This window comes from Aethalodelphis obliquidens, unplaced genomic scaffold (genome assembly GCF_003676395.1).
Source record: "Aethalodelphis obliquidens isolate GAN/ISIS:26980383/991018 unplaced genomic scaffold, ASM367639v1 scaffold6, whole genome shotgun sequence".
In the NCBI taxonomy this organism is placed as follows: Eukaryota; Metazoa; Chordata; class Mammalia; order Artiodactyla; family Delphinidae; genus Aethalodelphis; species Aethalodelphis obliquidens.
Genome location: NW_020837950.1, coordinates 5,556,535 through 5,573,224, shown reverse-complemented (window position 1 = coordinate 5,573,224; position 16,690 = coordinate 5,556,535). Strand labels below are relative to the sequence as shown.

Here is a 16,690-nt window from a genome sequence, read left to right as displayed (position 1 = left end):
GGAACCTTTAATCCTAGAGGATGCATCAGAGAGATGTCAAAGGGAAAAGCCATCCCTTAGTGTCAGCAGAGAGAACATGTGAATTTCATCTTGCTCCAAAGTTCTCACAGAATAACAATGTATTTCTCAAAGCCAGCAGCAAGAATCTCTCATTGTTCGGCCATTCTACAAAACATACACACTGTTCTCCTTTTAGATAGTGACGGTGAAGCAGTGTACATGTACAGGGTACCTTAATGGAAGAAAGAATACGTTTTCCAATACGTTTGGAAAAATCAATGCAGTGCAGACAGTGGAAGTTCCCCAAGTTGTCGAAAGAATGGTAAAAAGAACCATCGCTAAGGTTTACTGGGTACCCACAGTGGGCCAGGCTCCTGCACTCAGCATTCTCTGGGCCTATTTTCTTTAATCTTTACAATAATCCTGTGAGTTAGACAGTTGCTATTATTTTTTCCATTTTATAGTAAGCTAGAAAGTGGTGTGGTCAGTGTCAATCAGATCTTTTCAAAGAACTCACACCCTTGCTCTTCCTACATTATATACGTGGTGTGTGCCACATGTCACACGATTACTCTGAGTTTAATGTGGATATTGGGAACAATACAAGTAGAGGCAATATAGATTCTGCTCTCACATATCACAAAACTAATTATAGCTTTTAAAAACCAAGATTAGCAGGCATGGTGACATCATATGTCTGACATTGCCTTCATATTTCTTACATGTTAGCTTTTGAGAAGTCATTGACTTACTCCTGTCTATTTACTTTTTTCTTTTTATTCTCAGTTGATCATATAGAAAAGAAACTCAACTTAGCTCAAAACGACTAAATTTCAAGAAAAACAATCATCCTTCAAATTGGCAGTTGCTAAGACAGATAACAGGACACAGATATATATCATCATCCCTGAGAGCTGCAGTACTACACCTGATATAGTTGGCATGGTCAGTGCCTACCATTAAAGAAAATATCTCATCGATTAAATTCTTATTCTAAACTTTTAATAAGTCAAGCAAAATGAGAGAGTCCTTTATGGGTGGCTGAGAGTCAGCAGTACTAATTTTTAAATTTCTATATGTTTTATTAATCATCTAAGAACCCAAACTATTTAAACTAATTTGAATAGGTAAATAGCTAACCAGTTTTCCTTCTAGAAAGACTTACAGGTTGTGTTACCCATGTTGATAGGACTAAATCATAACAAAGAGTTGGAAATGGGACCGTCCAGCTTGACTGCAGAAGGGGAACTACCTAACTGCTAGACAGAGGCTCCGAGTGACTTTGCCTGAAGTGAGTGCAAATCATCAATAGAAACAATGCAAGGGAGGATGACGGATAGGTCTCGTCTTGCGTGCCAGCTCTAAAACATCAAGAGCGGCTCCCTGGAGAAAGACTGAGATGTGGAGAAGGATTTCTGAGGTTGTATCTGGGCTTGGCAGGTTTAAGTGCGTTGACATCTATGATTTGCATGGAAGGGAGAGTGACACATGATGCTAAGTATTTGTGGCTCTACTTTTATAAGTGAAAATGGGAAATGATTGCCAAAGGCCAGGAAGTACCCCATTGTTTTCCAGTTACAAGCTGAAAGGCAAGTGCTCCTGAGGATCCTGACTTACTTTTGTTGCCCATGTGTCCCCAGCCTGTGATATAGCAGTAAGTATCAGGTTCTAATGACTGCTCCGGGCTGGGTAAGCAGACGGGCCGGACGTAGCTCGTTTCATTGATGTCCTCGCTTAGCTCCACTATGCTGATGTCATAGTCTACCACTGCTCGACTGTAGCGAGGATGCAGGATGATGGTTTTCACGAGGCGCATCTGCATGAACGTTGATGGGTGGTCTAGATTATTGACGCCAAACACCACTTTCCAAACGGCAGCATTCTCTCTCCTAAAATAATAATTCAAGAGCTACTGGCATCTTAAACTCAGATTTATCTTTTAAAATTTACATTTTATTTTTAAAATATTTACTTATGTAAATAATGGCTCTTTCCATGCCCATCTCCCACGTATTCATATAAGAAGCATTTATATAACCCCTGAGCAATTTGCAAATATCACACTGTTGTGGAAAGCAAAGCCCATGCTTCCTGAATGGGGCTATTCTGGAAAATAACACTTGTTCGCTTTGAAAGGCAGGCAGCGTAGTTAATACTTGCTTCATTGAGTGGGAAAGATGACGAAAAGATGTGAAGAGAAAAGAGACAAGAGAAAAAAATGAAAGAGAATGAAAAGCTGAGGCTAAGAGATCCCTCCAAGAAGGAGCCAGGGCTTCAGAAATGTCAAGTTTTCAGGGAAGGCTTCTGAAAATTTCAAGCTAGGGGCTTAAAAAGGCCACCCACAACTTCTAATGGGCAGTCTTAGACTTCACTGTTTTTGAAAACTTGTCAGCAATAGTCTAGTCAATTCCACCTTAAAACACTTTTCCACTCGCCTTCCAGCACTCTCCAAGTTCCAGAATTTCCTCCCATCTCTGTCTTCTCTGCTAGATGCTCCTCCTCTGCTCTCAGTGTCTATATTGAAGTGCTCCAGGCCGCTGCCTTCAGTCTTCTCATTCTACACTCACCCCCTTGAAGATTTCACCTAGTCCAATGGCTTTAAATGCCACCCATAGCCTTGTACCTCCCAAACATATATCTCCAGCTCCATCCTCTCCCTTGAGCTGCAGACTTGTACATCCAATTATCCACTCACATATTTGCTTGGATGTTTGATACTGGCTAAGATTTATGAGTGCTAACTGTGTGTGTGGCAATGTTGTTAGCATTCAGAATTCATTGTACAGTTATTTAATATTTATAGCCACCAGTTATGCAGTTGAATCATCTCTCTTATACGCAACAATGATTGCATTAGCAAGTCTTCACTACTCTGCTTTCAAATATATCCTGAATCTTGTTGTTTCTCCCTCTGCCACCACTACAATCCTAATCTCCCAAACATGATGAGCTACTCTCATCTCCCAAATGGTGGCCCTTCTTCTACTCTTCGCCCCTGTAACCCATTCTCCTCACTGTCACAGAGTGATCTTTTTAAAAATAAAATTAGATCAAATTCATTTTCTGCTCATAATTCTCCAAGGACTTTGAATCACACTCAAGACAAACTGTAGACTCCTATCCATGGCCTTCGAGGCCCCACATAGCCTGCTCCATTCGAACCCCAGGGACTTTCTATTTTGGGACATGCCAAGGACATCCACAACTCAGGACTCTTCCCTTTCTGTTCTCTCAGCTCTCACGTGGCTCCCACACTGATTCCTTCTCTTTACCCAGGTCCCAGCTCTAACATCACCACCTCAAAGCTGTCCTCCGTGACTGCCCAGTCTAGGCTTTACCCCGTCACTCTCTACTCTTGACCCAGCTTTAATTTTTGTCTCACAGCGCTCATTGATACCAATGATGATATACTTCTTTGTCTGTTCTGTGTCTGGTCCCCAGACTGTAAGTTCTGTGAAGGCAGGGACTTGGCTGGTATTCCCAGGACCTAGTACCTAGCATACATTGGGTTCTTAACATGTACTTGTTTAATGATAGTTCAACAGATGATGTTTCAAAACATGTATTAGGGCTTCCCTGGTGGTGCAGTGGTTGAGAATCTGCCTGCTAAAGCAGGGGACACGGGTTCGAGCCCTGGTCTGGGAAGATCCCACATGCCGTGGAGCAACTAGGCCCGTGAGCCACAACTACTGAGCCTACGCATCTGGAGCCTGTGTTCCGCAACAAGAGGGCCATGACAGTGAGAGGCCCGTGCACCGCGATGAAGAGTGGTCCCCGCTTGCCACAACTAGAGAAAGCCCTTGCACAGAAATGAAGACCCAACACAGCCAAAAAATAAAAATAAATTAAAAGAAGGCTCAACATTAAAAAAAAAAACAAAAAACATTTATTAGTGGCCAACTCCAACCACCTAAGCAAGGTCTATTCATCATCATGGCCTCCACCTCCTCCTACATTCTCAGTTTCTCTTCCTCCATAGTGGGCCAGGATCAAAGGTGTGGGCATTTAGTTGACCAGTGTTGGAATGTGGAGCTTTTATTGTAGATATTCCCTTACACTGTGGTGACATGTCAGCCATGCCATCACTGCCCTCATTTGCAAGCTTCCCAACTAAGCTGATTTGACCAGCTAGACCAGTTGTTTTTCAACCCAGGCTGAATACTGAATCATCTGAGGAGCTTTCAAATACTGATTTTCTGGGCATCATCCCATATCAACTGAAAGTTGGGCTGGGGTCTGGGAACTAGTATTTTTAAGAGCTCCCTAGGGAGTCCCTGACAAAAACCCACCCACCCTCTTTTTTTCCTTGGCACGTCGTTCTTCACCATTTTCTCATGCATAGAAAAAAATTCAAAACGCTGAGATTTTAGGAGGATTAGGAAGAAGTATGCAAGGCCAACATTCAACACATGTTTTTAGCATTGTTGGATTCCTAGACTAGATTCTACTAAAAGAGTCCTCTATATAGTCCACACATTCCATCCTTTTTCCATTGTAAAAAAAAATAATTTTAGTTCTATCAAAATTGATGTCATATGGAAGCAACCTAAGTGTCCATCAGCAGATGAATGGATAAAGAAGATGTGGTGTATATATATATATGACGGAATACTACTCAGCCATAAAAAAGAATGAGATGTTGTCACTTGCAGCCACATGGATGGACTTGGAGGATATTATGCTAAGTGAAATAAATCAGACAGAGAAAGACAGATACTATATGATATCATTTATGTGTGGAATATAAAAAATAAACTAGTGAATATAACAGAAAAGAAACAGGCTCACAGATACAGAAAACAAACTAGTGGTTACCAGAGGGGAGAGGGAAGGGGGGGAGGGGCAAGATAGGAGGGGGGTTAAGAGACAAACTGTATAAAATAAATAAGCTACAAGGATATATATATATATATATATATATATATATATATATATATCCCCGTACAACACAGGGATACAGTCAATATTTGTATTGAAGTATAGTTGATTTACAATGATTCAGGTGTACAGCAAAGTGATTCATATATATATTATATATATATTCTTTTTCATATTTCTTTTCCATTATAGGTTATTATAAGATAGTGAATATAATACCCTGTACTATACAGTAGGTTCTTGTTGTATAGTCAATATTTTATAATAACTATAAATGGAGTATAACCTTTAAAAATTGTGAATCACTATGTTGTACACTTGAAACTTATGTAATATTGTACATCAAATATACCTCAATAAAAAAAATTGATGTCACTATTTGAAAATATATATATATATATAACATCTATATAGAGAGAAATATATCTATATAGAAATATATAGATATAGATACAGATATAGATATAGAACTGGGGATTTCAATAATAATCAAGAAAGACATGATCCCTGCTTGTACAAACTTTAGAATTGAGTGAAGATGGACACTTAAACAAACATAATAAAATTCAGGAAGTGCTGTCTCATGAACATTACAGGATAAGGTTACAGAAGACTATTTTTCATTAAATAAAGCCATCACTCAAAGAACATGCCTTTCTTTCTCTTTCTTTCTTCCTTCCTTCCTTCCTTTCTTTCTGTCTTTCTTCCCTCCCTTCCTTCTTTCCCTCCCTCCCTTTCTTCCCCTCCCTCCCTTCCTCCCTTTTTTCCTTCCCTCCCTCCCTTCCTTCCTCCCTTCCTCGCTTCCTCCCTTCCTTCCTTCCTCCCTCCCTCCCTTCTTTCCCTCCATCCTTTCCTCCCTCTCTTCCTCCCTCCCTCCCTTCCTTCCTTCCTTCTTTCCCTCCCTCCTTCCCTCTCCCTGTTCCATTTTTCAGTCTAGAGGAGTAAGTGCATAACCATCTGAGAAATTCAATACTCACTTGAGATTCTATTGTTTAAGATATTTGAAATCAAACAATTATTGATTTCAAATGTGTCTACCTATTTAATAGCTTCTTGCCTCCAATCAGAGCTACTAAATTTTGGTTTCAAAAAAAATACTCATCTATCTGCTTAAATCACAAGCAGTATGACAAACAGTATGCAGTTGAACACTGCAAATTATTGGTAACAAAATGAAATAGTGTAAACTTTTCGGACTTAATTACTATACTGGGATTAATCTAATTCTAACAGTAAAACATAAGTATCAATAAAACTGCTAAATGTTATTAACTTGTATTCAGTAGCCTGTTGTGACACAAGCTACTGTCCTTAAGGCATTAATATCCACCAAAAGCAAAAAAAAATATATACAGGAAATTCACATGCTTTTTTATATTCAGTAAGGAAACTGTTTGTTCTATTTTCTTTTTTGTTAAGAGTATAAGGGGGAAAATAAAGTCTCATTAAATGTTTTTTCCCAAGTCTGGAAAAAAACAGGAAAAACAATAACCTGTTGTTCAAAAGGGGTACATGAAGTGAGGGAGATATGTATAAATGGTATGTTGGTATATTAAGCATGTTCTAGAAAGAATAAGTCACCCCCATCTGGGTGGAAGCAAAAAGAGGAAAGAAGACTTAGGGCTACATGAAGGCCACATGAATCTAGTTTCAGTAAAAAGTACCCAGTAGAGGAACACATAGGAACAAGCTATGTTCATGTGTCCATTTTAGTGAAGAGTAAATTGGACTACAAAGATAAAAAGCCATGTATAGCTGCTGAAAATTTTCAGCATCAAGGGGATTTTTTTCTCAGTGCTGTCAGACTTCAAAGCAACAGCAAGGAGGACTGGTGCATCCTTAAAGAAGACTGTGCCAAGATCCTCAGGCTCTGAGAGTGAGGAAGCAGGCAAGGTGAAGCCAGCTGAAAATCCACCAGTAACAATAAAAGTGGCTGAGGAAGATGTTAAGAGACCTTTTTCTCCTTTCATTCTTGCTCTACATAGTATTTCATTACCAGAAATTCTTATTTAATTTGCTTCATGTTTATGCTCCTGTTTTAATGATGAATATACATTATAGATAATGTTGAGATGATATGATTTCAACTTCTAATTCTTCAATTATCACTCTAGAGAGAAAACACAGCTACTTATACACCTCAGATGCATTATGACATCCAGGGAAGTTTATACAGAATTGAAGGCACAATGTCTCTGGACACAATAACCAGTTTCAGTTTGTAATTTGCCACACTCAGCTCTAGTTTAGACATAAATTTGCCACATTTTCACTTAATTCAGCTGGCCAGGTTTAGAGATTTTCTTCTATCTTTATCTTTTCTTAAGAGCACAAAAATTTCCCTTTTTTCACCCTTTCTGATTTTACTTCGAATAACTTATATTTACTATTGATCTTTTTTACAGAAAATAAAATTAATATTTATAATTAACCCCTGTGATAGAAATCACTATTTTATAAGACTTACTCCAGAAACGGCACAGCCATGTGGTGACTTGGAAGTAATTTGAAATTTACCATATTTGCACTAAGTAAAGAAATATCACACAAAAGCATCATTTCTGTTCTACAAATCTTAGGAACCTCTTACTTTTAATATTGCATCTGCCCTTGGTATGTTTAAAGAATTCTCTCTAATACATGCAGTGACTAGATTCTAGAATGGGATGACCACAACATAAATGCATAAAGGGGCCGAGTATAAGTCAGTAAGTAGTGGGTGTCAGACCAAAAGACTTGCCCATCTTGAGGGCCATCTGCCTCTAAGCTCCTGCTGATGGCTGTCGTATCGGAATATCCAGTGTGAACTGACCTTCTGATTGTTTCAGGGAAACCAAAATTCTGGATTTTATGTAAAGTATACACAGTTTGAACTGCTGGCTAAAGTTTTAAAATGTATCTAACAAGCAAAAGAGATCAGAGCTGGATTCTTCTTTTAGTATAAAATCTCTATAGTTTCCAAGTATTTCTACATATCAATTCAATCATCTTCTCACCAATTATGAGGTATAAATAGGAATGCTTATTCCATTTTAGAGAAGAGAAAGCAGTGACTCAGAGCAGATGAGTGACTCGTCTAAAATCACAGAGATACTAAGTGATGGTAGCAGGCCAGAAAGCTAGTCCTTTACACCCCTACACCACAATCTTTATACTAAACTTCTCTGAAACAAAGAGAAGGGTCCAGAGGTATCAACACAAGAATCAGGTACTGGCCACAGAGGGCAAAGCATGCAGGACGAGTGGAGACTGATTGGTGAGTGATAGGATGGCAGACAGAAGGAAGATACCTTCTCTTTCCTGAATGTATCCCCCAGATATGATAGGGAACTAGCCGCCAGTAATGAAATTACAGAAAGTGAGCAATTCCATTATCCCAGGGTCCAAAAAAGCTACAGAACGGATAGTCAGATACACATCCTAGAGCTTAGAGAATCAGATTTAAGAATGTTTTGGAAAAAAGATAGGACAATGTGTCCAGAAACTCTTAAAACAAGTACGGCTAAACAGAGATGGGAGAGTTTGAGTTCCAAATTCTGATTTATCATCACAAATGACTGCAGTAAGAAAATGAAGAATCATCCAAAAAGTAAATGTTACAACATAAGAATCTCAGAGCTTTCAAACTGTAAACTTTATCACAGAATAGTGGCAAGAAACTGTAGCAATTGTCAAAAAGTCTTAGTCATAGAACCCTCCTACACTGTTGGTGGGAATGTAAATTGGTACAGCCACTACAGAGAGCAATATGGAGGTTCCTTAAGAAACTAAAAATAGAGCTACCATATGATCCTGTAGTCTCACTCCTGGACATATATCCAGAGAAAACCATAATTTGAAAAGATACATGCACCCCAATGTTCACTGCAGCACTATTTACAATAGCCAACACATGGAAGCAACCTAAATGTCCATTGACAGATGAATGGATAAAGAAGATGTGGTGTGTGTATGTGTATGTATACACACACACACACACACACACACACACACACACAATGGAATATTACTCAGCCATAAAAAAGAAAAATAATGCCACTTGCAGCAACATGGATGGACCAAGAGATTATCATACTAAGTAAAGCCAGACAGAGAAAGACAAATATATGATATCACTTATATACGGAATCTTAAAAAAATGATACAAATGAACTTATATACAAAACAGAAATAGACTCACAGACATAGAAAACAAACTTACGGTTACAAAAGGGGAAAGGGGGGAAGGAATAAATTAGGAGTTTGGGATTAACATATACACACTACTATATATAAAAAGATAACCAACAAGGACCTACTGTATAGCACAGGGAACTAAACTCATTATTTTGTAATAACCTATAATGGAAAAGAATCTGAAAATCTATATCTATATATATAACCGAATCATTTTGCTGTATACCTGAAACTAACACAACCCTGTAAATCAACTGTACTTCAATAATTTTTTTGTGTGTGTGGCCATGCTGTGTGGCTTGCAGGATCTTAGTTCCCTGACCAGGGATCGAACCCGGACCCCCGGTAACAACTGGACCACCAGGGAATCCCTATACTTCAATCAATCAATCAGTCAATAGAAAAAAAGCAGGAAAAATAAAAATGGCTTCTCAGCAAAATTATGTGTGGGAAGAACAAGACGAGGATTTCTATCTGGGGCAAATAATTTAATATAGTAGTCAACTAAGACAAAGCTGAACTATTTGAACTTTCCTTTACTTCTAATATCTCCATTCAAGGAGAATGGTCTCCAGGCAACATCCAAAAGACTCATCTTCCATGTGATAAAACTTATAAGTGCTTAATACATTGAAATGTTGAGTTGATGTCTGGTCTAAGATATGGGAGGGGTCAGTAAAAGATCACTGACCTTCTGCAGAGGAGTTAACATTTCTAGTTCCAGAGAAATTATAGTTCTAACTACTAAAAGAACTACAGATGTCATCACTAACACCGAGAAGGGGCTGGTTAGTCGGTTAACAAATATTTGATTGGTTGCTATATTCCTTGCTGAAAGAATTGAAAATACAGAGGCGAGGAAGACAAGACAGGGTTCATGCCCTCATAGTGCTTTCATCCTACTGGGCTAGCCAAATATATATATAAACAAATAAGATTATCTCTGGTAATTAGGAGGGAAAAAAAATAGGATAATGTGATAAATGACCGATGGGGGGGGTCATTTTAGCTAGGATGGTTAGGGCAGGCCTTTGACAAAGTGACACTTAAACTGAGACTTGAATGAGGGGAAGGAGGCAATTTTGTGACTCCATAGGAGGGTTCCAAACTGCAGAAGCAGCAAGTAGAAAGGTCCTAAGGCGGGAATGAGATTGGGGGATTTCAGGGACAGAAAGGCTACATGTTGGGAGCCCAATGAATGATGAGAGAATAGGGGGAGATGCAAAGAGGTAGGACTAGATATTTAAAGGCTATGATGAGAAATCTTATTCTTGTTACAATGAGAAGCTGTTGTACAGTTTTAAAACAGGTGGTGACATGGTATGATTTACATTTTAGAAAGATCACTGTCTCACTGTGGGTAGAATAGACAATAAGTGAACAAGAGAGTAGTAAAAAAAAAACAGATAGGAAACTGTTTTAAAAGTTGTTATGGATTGATTGTGTCCCCCTGTAAAATTCACATATTGAAATCCTAATCCCCAATATATCAGAACAAGATCTTATTTGGAGATAAGGTCTTTACAGAGATAATCAACTTAAACTGAGGCCAGTATGGTGAGCCCTAATCCAATATGACTGGGTATCCTCATGAAAAGCGGAAACTTGGAGACAGCCATGCACACAAAGGGTGAAGATGAAGACAAAGATCAGAATTAGGCTTCTATAGGCCAAGAATGCCCAGGATTGCCAGCAAAACACCAGAATCCAAGCGAGAGGCATTCTCTCTCACAGCCGTCACAAGGAACCAACCATCCCAATACCTTGACCTTAGACTTCTAGCCTCCAGAACTGTAAGACAATAAACTTCTTGGCTTGTTGAAGCCACCCAATTTGTGGTACCTTGTTATGGCTGCCCTAGGAAGCTAATACAATAATCCAGACCTGATATGATGGTGGTCTGGATTAGGATTATAGCATAAAGATGATGACAGGCAGTTGGGTTCAAGCTATATAGATAGATAGATAGATAGATAGATAGATAGATAGATTTTTTTTTTTTTTTGCCGTACGCAGGCCTCTCACTGTTGTGGCCTCTCCCGTTGTGGGGCACAGGCTCCGGATGCGCAGGCTCAGCGGCCCAGCCACTCTGTGGCATGTGGGATCTTCCCGGACCGGGGCACGAACACGTGTCCCCTGCATCGGCAGGCGGACTCTCAACCACTGCGCCACCAGGGAAGCCCCAAGCTATATTTTGAAAGAAGATCCTACAGAACTTACTGCTAGAGTAAAAGTGGGAGGAATGAAGGATGACTCCCAGGTTTGCATTAGCAAACCAATGGATAAGGATGCCTCTTACTGAGATGGGGAAAGTTTGTGAAGCATACAATTATTTGCTCAGTGGGAGAGAAGAGGAATCAAGTTTTGTTCTGGCCATGTAAAGTAGAATGTTTATTACACATTCAAATGGACACTTCATCTAAGCATTTAAATATGTTTGAGGTTGGTGGGTTGGGAGAAAATCTGGGCTGTGCTAGAGATATAAATTTGGAAGTTATGAATAAATATTTGATATTCATATCAATATTTGATATTCATATTTGTTCAAATATAGACAAGCATTTGAAACCATGTGATTAGATGATTGTAGACAGATAAGAAAGCCAAGAATTAGGTCCTTATCTGATCATGGGCTGCTATAACAAACTATCATAGACTGAGTGGCTTAAACAACAGTTATTTCTCATAATTGTTGAGGCTCAAAGTCAAAGATTAGGGCACTAGCATGGTCAGGGTCTGGTGAAGATCCCCTTCCTCGTTTACAGATGGTGGTCTTATTGTTGTATTGTTACATGGCAGAGGGAGAGAGGGTAAGCATTCTTTCTCTTCTTATACGGACACTCATCCCAACATGGGTTTCACCCTCATGACCTCATGACCTCTCAAGGGCCCCACCTCCTAATAGCACCTTATTAGGGGTTAGATTTTCAACATGTGGAAATTAGGGGGACACAACTGTGCAGTCCACAACACACCTGGAGAACTAAAACATTTAGTGGCCTAAAAGAGGAGAAGCTGCAAAAAAAGAAAGAGAAGGGTAGGTCAGTGACATAAGAATTTTTTTTGTTATTTTAAAAGAAAAGTGAAGGAAGTATTTTAAGAAGGATGTAGTAATCAGATACTAGGGAGGGTTCCAGTGAGTTAGAAACTGAAAATCCACCATTGGATTTGGCAAGATGGAAGTCACTAAAGACTTTGGTAAGTGTCATTTCTGTAGTGGCCTTGATGACAACCCAACTGGAGTGACCTGAGGGGAATACAGGAAGTGTAAAAGTGGAGACAGTGACTGTAGGAAACTCTTTTAGGAGTTTTACTGTGAGTAAACTAGCCAAAATGGGCCAAGAATTGAAGAGGGATGTGAAGTCAAGAGAAGGGGGTTTAAGTTGGTGACACTAAGGCATGTTTGCTGAAGGGAATGATCCAGCAAAAAGAGAGAAATTGACGAAAAATAGAAATGATGATTTTAAAATAAAGTCTTTGACTGAATAAAGACACAGACCTACTAGAGAATGGACTTGAGGATATGGGGAGGGAGAAGGGTAAGCTGTGACAAAGTGAGAGAGTGGCATGGACATATATACGCTACCAAACGTAAAATAGATAGCTAGTGGGAAGCAGCCGCATAGCACAGGGAGATCAGCTTGGTGCTCTGTGACCACCTAGAGGGGTGGGATAGGGAGGGTGGGAGGGAGACCCAAGAGGGAGGATATATGGGAACACATGTATATGTATAACTGATTCACTTTGTTATAAAGCAGAAACTAACACACCATTGTAAAGCAATTATACTCCAATAAAGATGTTAAAAAAATGAATCTAAAATAAAGTCTTTGAAAGACGAATGGACGTGTGATTGTCCTTAAAAAGGAGCAAGGACACATCCTCCACCATAACTCAAGGGAAAGGAGGGAACGTGGCCACAGATACAGGTAACTTGTTGGAAATACAGGTAACTTGTTGGAAAAATGTCTATTTTCTTCATAAAGAATGAGGTGAGACCAGAGAAGGGTGAAGGAGATTTGGGGAGACAGGAGATGTCAAATAGTTGAGGATGGAAAAGTGTCTTTACTGTGAACATATACTGGATGGGTGCCATATTGTTAGATGCTCATTTGAGATTCATGATCATACATTTGACATGAGCTCAGTTAGCAGTCTGGGGTGTGATATTCGCCAGCGATGACCAGCCATTCAGGCATAGGTGCAGGGTACGTGGATAGTTGCAGGACAAGAAGAAACAAGTAAGTAACTACAAAGATTAGAAGGGGAAGAACTCCCAGTTTCTGTGAGCCCCCAAAACTATGGGAATTGGCCTAACGTTTAGGCCAACTGCTGGCTACATCCTAGACCCAGACATTTTTCCACTGGAGCAGTGAGGATGCAGAGAATGCCTCCCTAGGGGGCAGGGCAGTGGGGAGCATGGAGTCAGGTCAGGGTCACCACAACTGCTCACTCACCGGTGGTGCTGGAAAAAAGCACCCCAGGGGAGGTATGGATTCAAAATGGAGAATTCCTATTTTAGTGGACATTAGTACTTGATGGGAATGGATCAAATCTCTCAAGTCGACAGAACGGAAAGAAAACATTGCAAATGAATGGCATGGTTTATATGCACCTAGAAGATAAAGAAGTAACCATAAGAACACGACATGGGCTCAGTAATAAAACGTCAGACCAAACCTCTCACTTCTTTTCCTGACTGTATTAAAAGACTGTTAGATCAGTACAGGTGGGTAAGTCAATGGTTTTTTCCGTGGAGAATGAGAAAGGGAGCTGTCCAGAAATAGGTGAAAAAGTTATTGAGTAATATTAAGGGTCCAATGGATGCTGAAAGTCAGGCATGACACTAATCTGCATCCTTGGGTAATGTTCTCCTCAGTTCGGAAGAGCATGAAAATAGGATTGAAAACGTGCTCTTCACATTGACTCTTAGTTGGAGGTCTGCGTGGTGTGTATGGCAGAAAGATCTAGGGGCGAAGAAGTTGAAGGTCCTGGTGAGAGGACTGACGTGATGATCCCAGTGCACTAGGTTACCTGGGGAAAGAAACCAGATGAGGAGGAGACAGATGGGCTGAGACAATAGGAGATGTGCAGACAAGCAAACACAAGTCTTGTTGGAGTGAAGAGCTGGTGTGGTAGAAATCAAGACATGGGTGACCTGGCAGGGTTAAGGGTTGTGATCATATAGTAAAAGGATAGTTTTTCATGCAAATTTCCTGGAGAGGAATCAGACACTTCTTATAATCACTAGTTGTGTGCCAACCTAGGAAGTTCATCCTTAAGTCTCTTGGAGGTGAAAGAAGACAGGGAAATTGCTTGTTAAATTACCCCTGAAACTCAAGGTCTTTCTTCCTTAGAGCTGTGGAAGTTGAATTGTTACCATGGCATCTGGGACTTCATCTGATCAACTTAGTACCTCATGTCTTTAATTTTCCTTTGGGATTTTTAAATACCTCTCCATGCAGGAGCAAGGCATGTCCTTTTTTCCCACGAATATAATTAAAAGAGACAGGCTTGCAAAGAACCACAGATGGGTCACACTGGCCCTTGCCAAAGTATGGAATCAGGATATGAAGTAAATCCCATTAATTGCAGCAATTGATGGATCCTACAGAGAGTAAGGCTTACGATTAGAGGTTCTCAATAGCTTTCAGGGCCACTGGAAAGATTGTAAAATAGAACCAAAGTTATTAGCACATATTCAAGCAAAGACTTGTTTGAAGTTGGGCAATTTTTAACTTCTTATGGATAGGCCAGGCCCCACTTGACAGTTCTGTGAAGTCTAATGTTCCATGAAATTTTACCAGGGTCTTTGATAGAATATCCATTTCCTTAATTATAAACACATTTCTTCTCTATTGCAAGGTTTCTCCTTAACTTCACAGATCTGTCAGTGAAAGACAAAACTTGGATACCACATATGGAAATGACAAAAGTGCTGCATGAACTGGATGAATTAGCATATAAAGGGTGTTATTCCCTTACAGAGCTGTTGGATTCATTTAGGTAATCGTCTTTTGATAAATGTACTCTTGCTAGTACAATCTTCTGCTTATCATGGAGTTATAAATCAGAACTGGAAAAGACATCTGGAAACATCTGGCCCCTTCCAAAGCAATAACATTGCAATGTATTTCCTGACATACTACACAGACTCTTCCAATCATTTGGGGTCATTCTTACACATTAAAAGTTCTCAAGAGGAGGCTCTGGTTTGATTTTTTACATTATATTTCCCCCAAAAGAGCAATCAAATAGCTAGATATACATGTTTCCATTTTATAATCACTTCTCTTATTCTAATTACTTGTTTAAATGTCTGTCTCACTAGGTTAGCATTCCAAGAAAGTAAACATATATTCATTTCTTTAACTCCCATATGGAGATGAATATACGTTCTGGGACTCTATTCTGTAGAAACAAGAGTACCAATAGGTGAATAGCTTTGCATAAGAAGATGTATTGCAGTGTTGTTAAAGTGATAGCAAACTGGAACTAACGTGAATGTCCATCAACTGGGGAATAATAAAGTATGGTGAATCTCTATGATGGAATATCATTTAGCTTTGAAAAAGAATGAGCTAGAGCCACATCAATTGACTTGGAGGGGATGTCCATTATATACTGCTACATGAGAAAAGCAACTTACAAACAAAAGTATAGCGTGTGATTTCAAATTGTAAAAATAAATGACACCCTGTGAAAAATATGTGTTTATAGCTGTGGAGGAACAATCACTAGGGGTGACCTTGAGGATGATGAGAAAGTAAAGGAGAGAGAGTATGGAAGGAGATAAAAATTGAGCTAGCAAAATGAAAAAATATTCATGCCATAATGCTAAGGGAAAAGTCAGAATGCATGTTTTTTTTGTTGTTCTTTTATTTATTTTTGGCTGCGTTGGGCCTTCATTGCTGTGCGCAGGCTTTCTCTAGTTGCAGTGAGTGGGGGCTACTCTCCATTGTAGTGCGTGGGCTTCTCATTGCGGTGGCTTCTCTTGTTGTGGAGCACGGGCTCTAGGCACACGGGCTTCAGTAGCTGTGGCTCGCGGGCTCTAGAGCGCAGGCTCAGTAGTGGCGCATGGACTTAGTTGCTCCGCTGCATGTGGGATATTCCCGGACCAGGGCTCGAACCCGTGTCCCCTGCATTGGCAGGCGGATTCTTAACCACTGTGCCACCAGGGAAGTCCCTGAATGCATGTTTTTAGTAATGATATTTTAAAAAGAAAAATTTACCTTTATTGATGTCTTACTGATTGGTATCAGGCATGGTTCTTAAGGTTTTACATAGGCTATCTCACTTGATGCCTGCACCAACCCTGTGAGGTAGGGACTGTTATTTCCCTCATTTCATATATGAGGAAACTTGGCCCAGAGAAGTTCATAAATTGACACAGTAAGTGGCAAAGCTGAGAGAAAATAATAATAGACAAAGAGGCAAAAAAATGAAATTGCATTTTTTTCTACAAATTAACCTGGTAAAATGAAAATAATCAATTTAATGAGGTGATAGAACTGTGAGTTATTTGGGTTAAATTTTTGCTGTTATTTATTATTACTTTTAAATAAAGTAAAATTATTAAAAATAAAAAGAAGAAAATGGGAAGTATGGTGGTTTTTCAAACATGTCCTCGAATACT

General features: G+C 39.5%; 1 protein-coding gene across 1 annotated transcript in view; it reads right to left on the bottom strand.

Annotated features, from left to right (window-relative positions):
• CORIN (corin, serine peptidase) overlaps nucleotides 1–16,690 on the bottom strand; it is a 216,063-nt gene that overhangs the window by 16,408 nt on the left and 182,965 nt on the right. Inside the window, exon 19 of the mRNA XM_027103039.1 lies at nucleotides 1,618–1,889. Coding sequence (XP_026958840.1) covers nucleotides 1,618–1,889 — 272 coding nt within the window. The remainder of the gene's footprint in view (nucleotides 1–1,617; nucleotides 1,890–16,690) is intronic.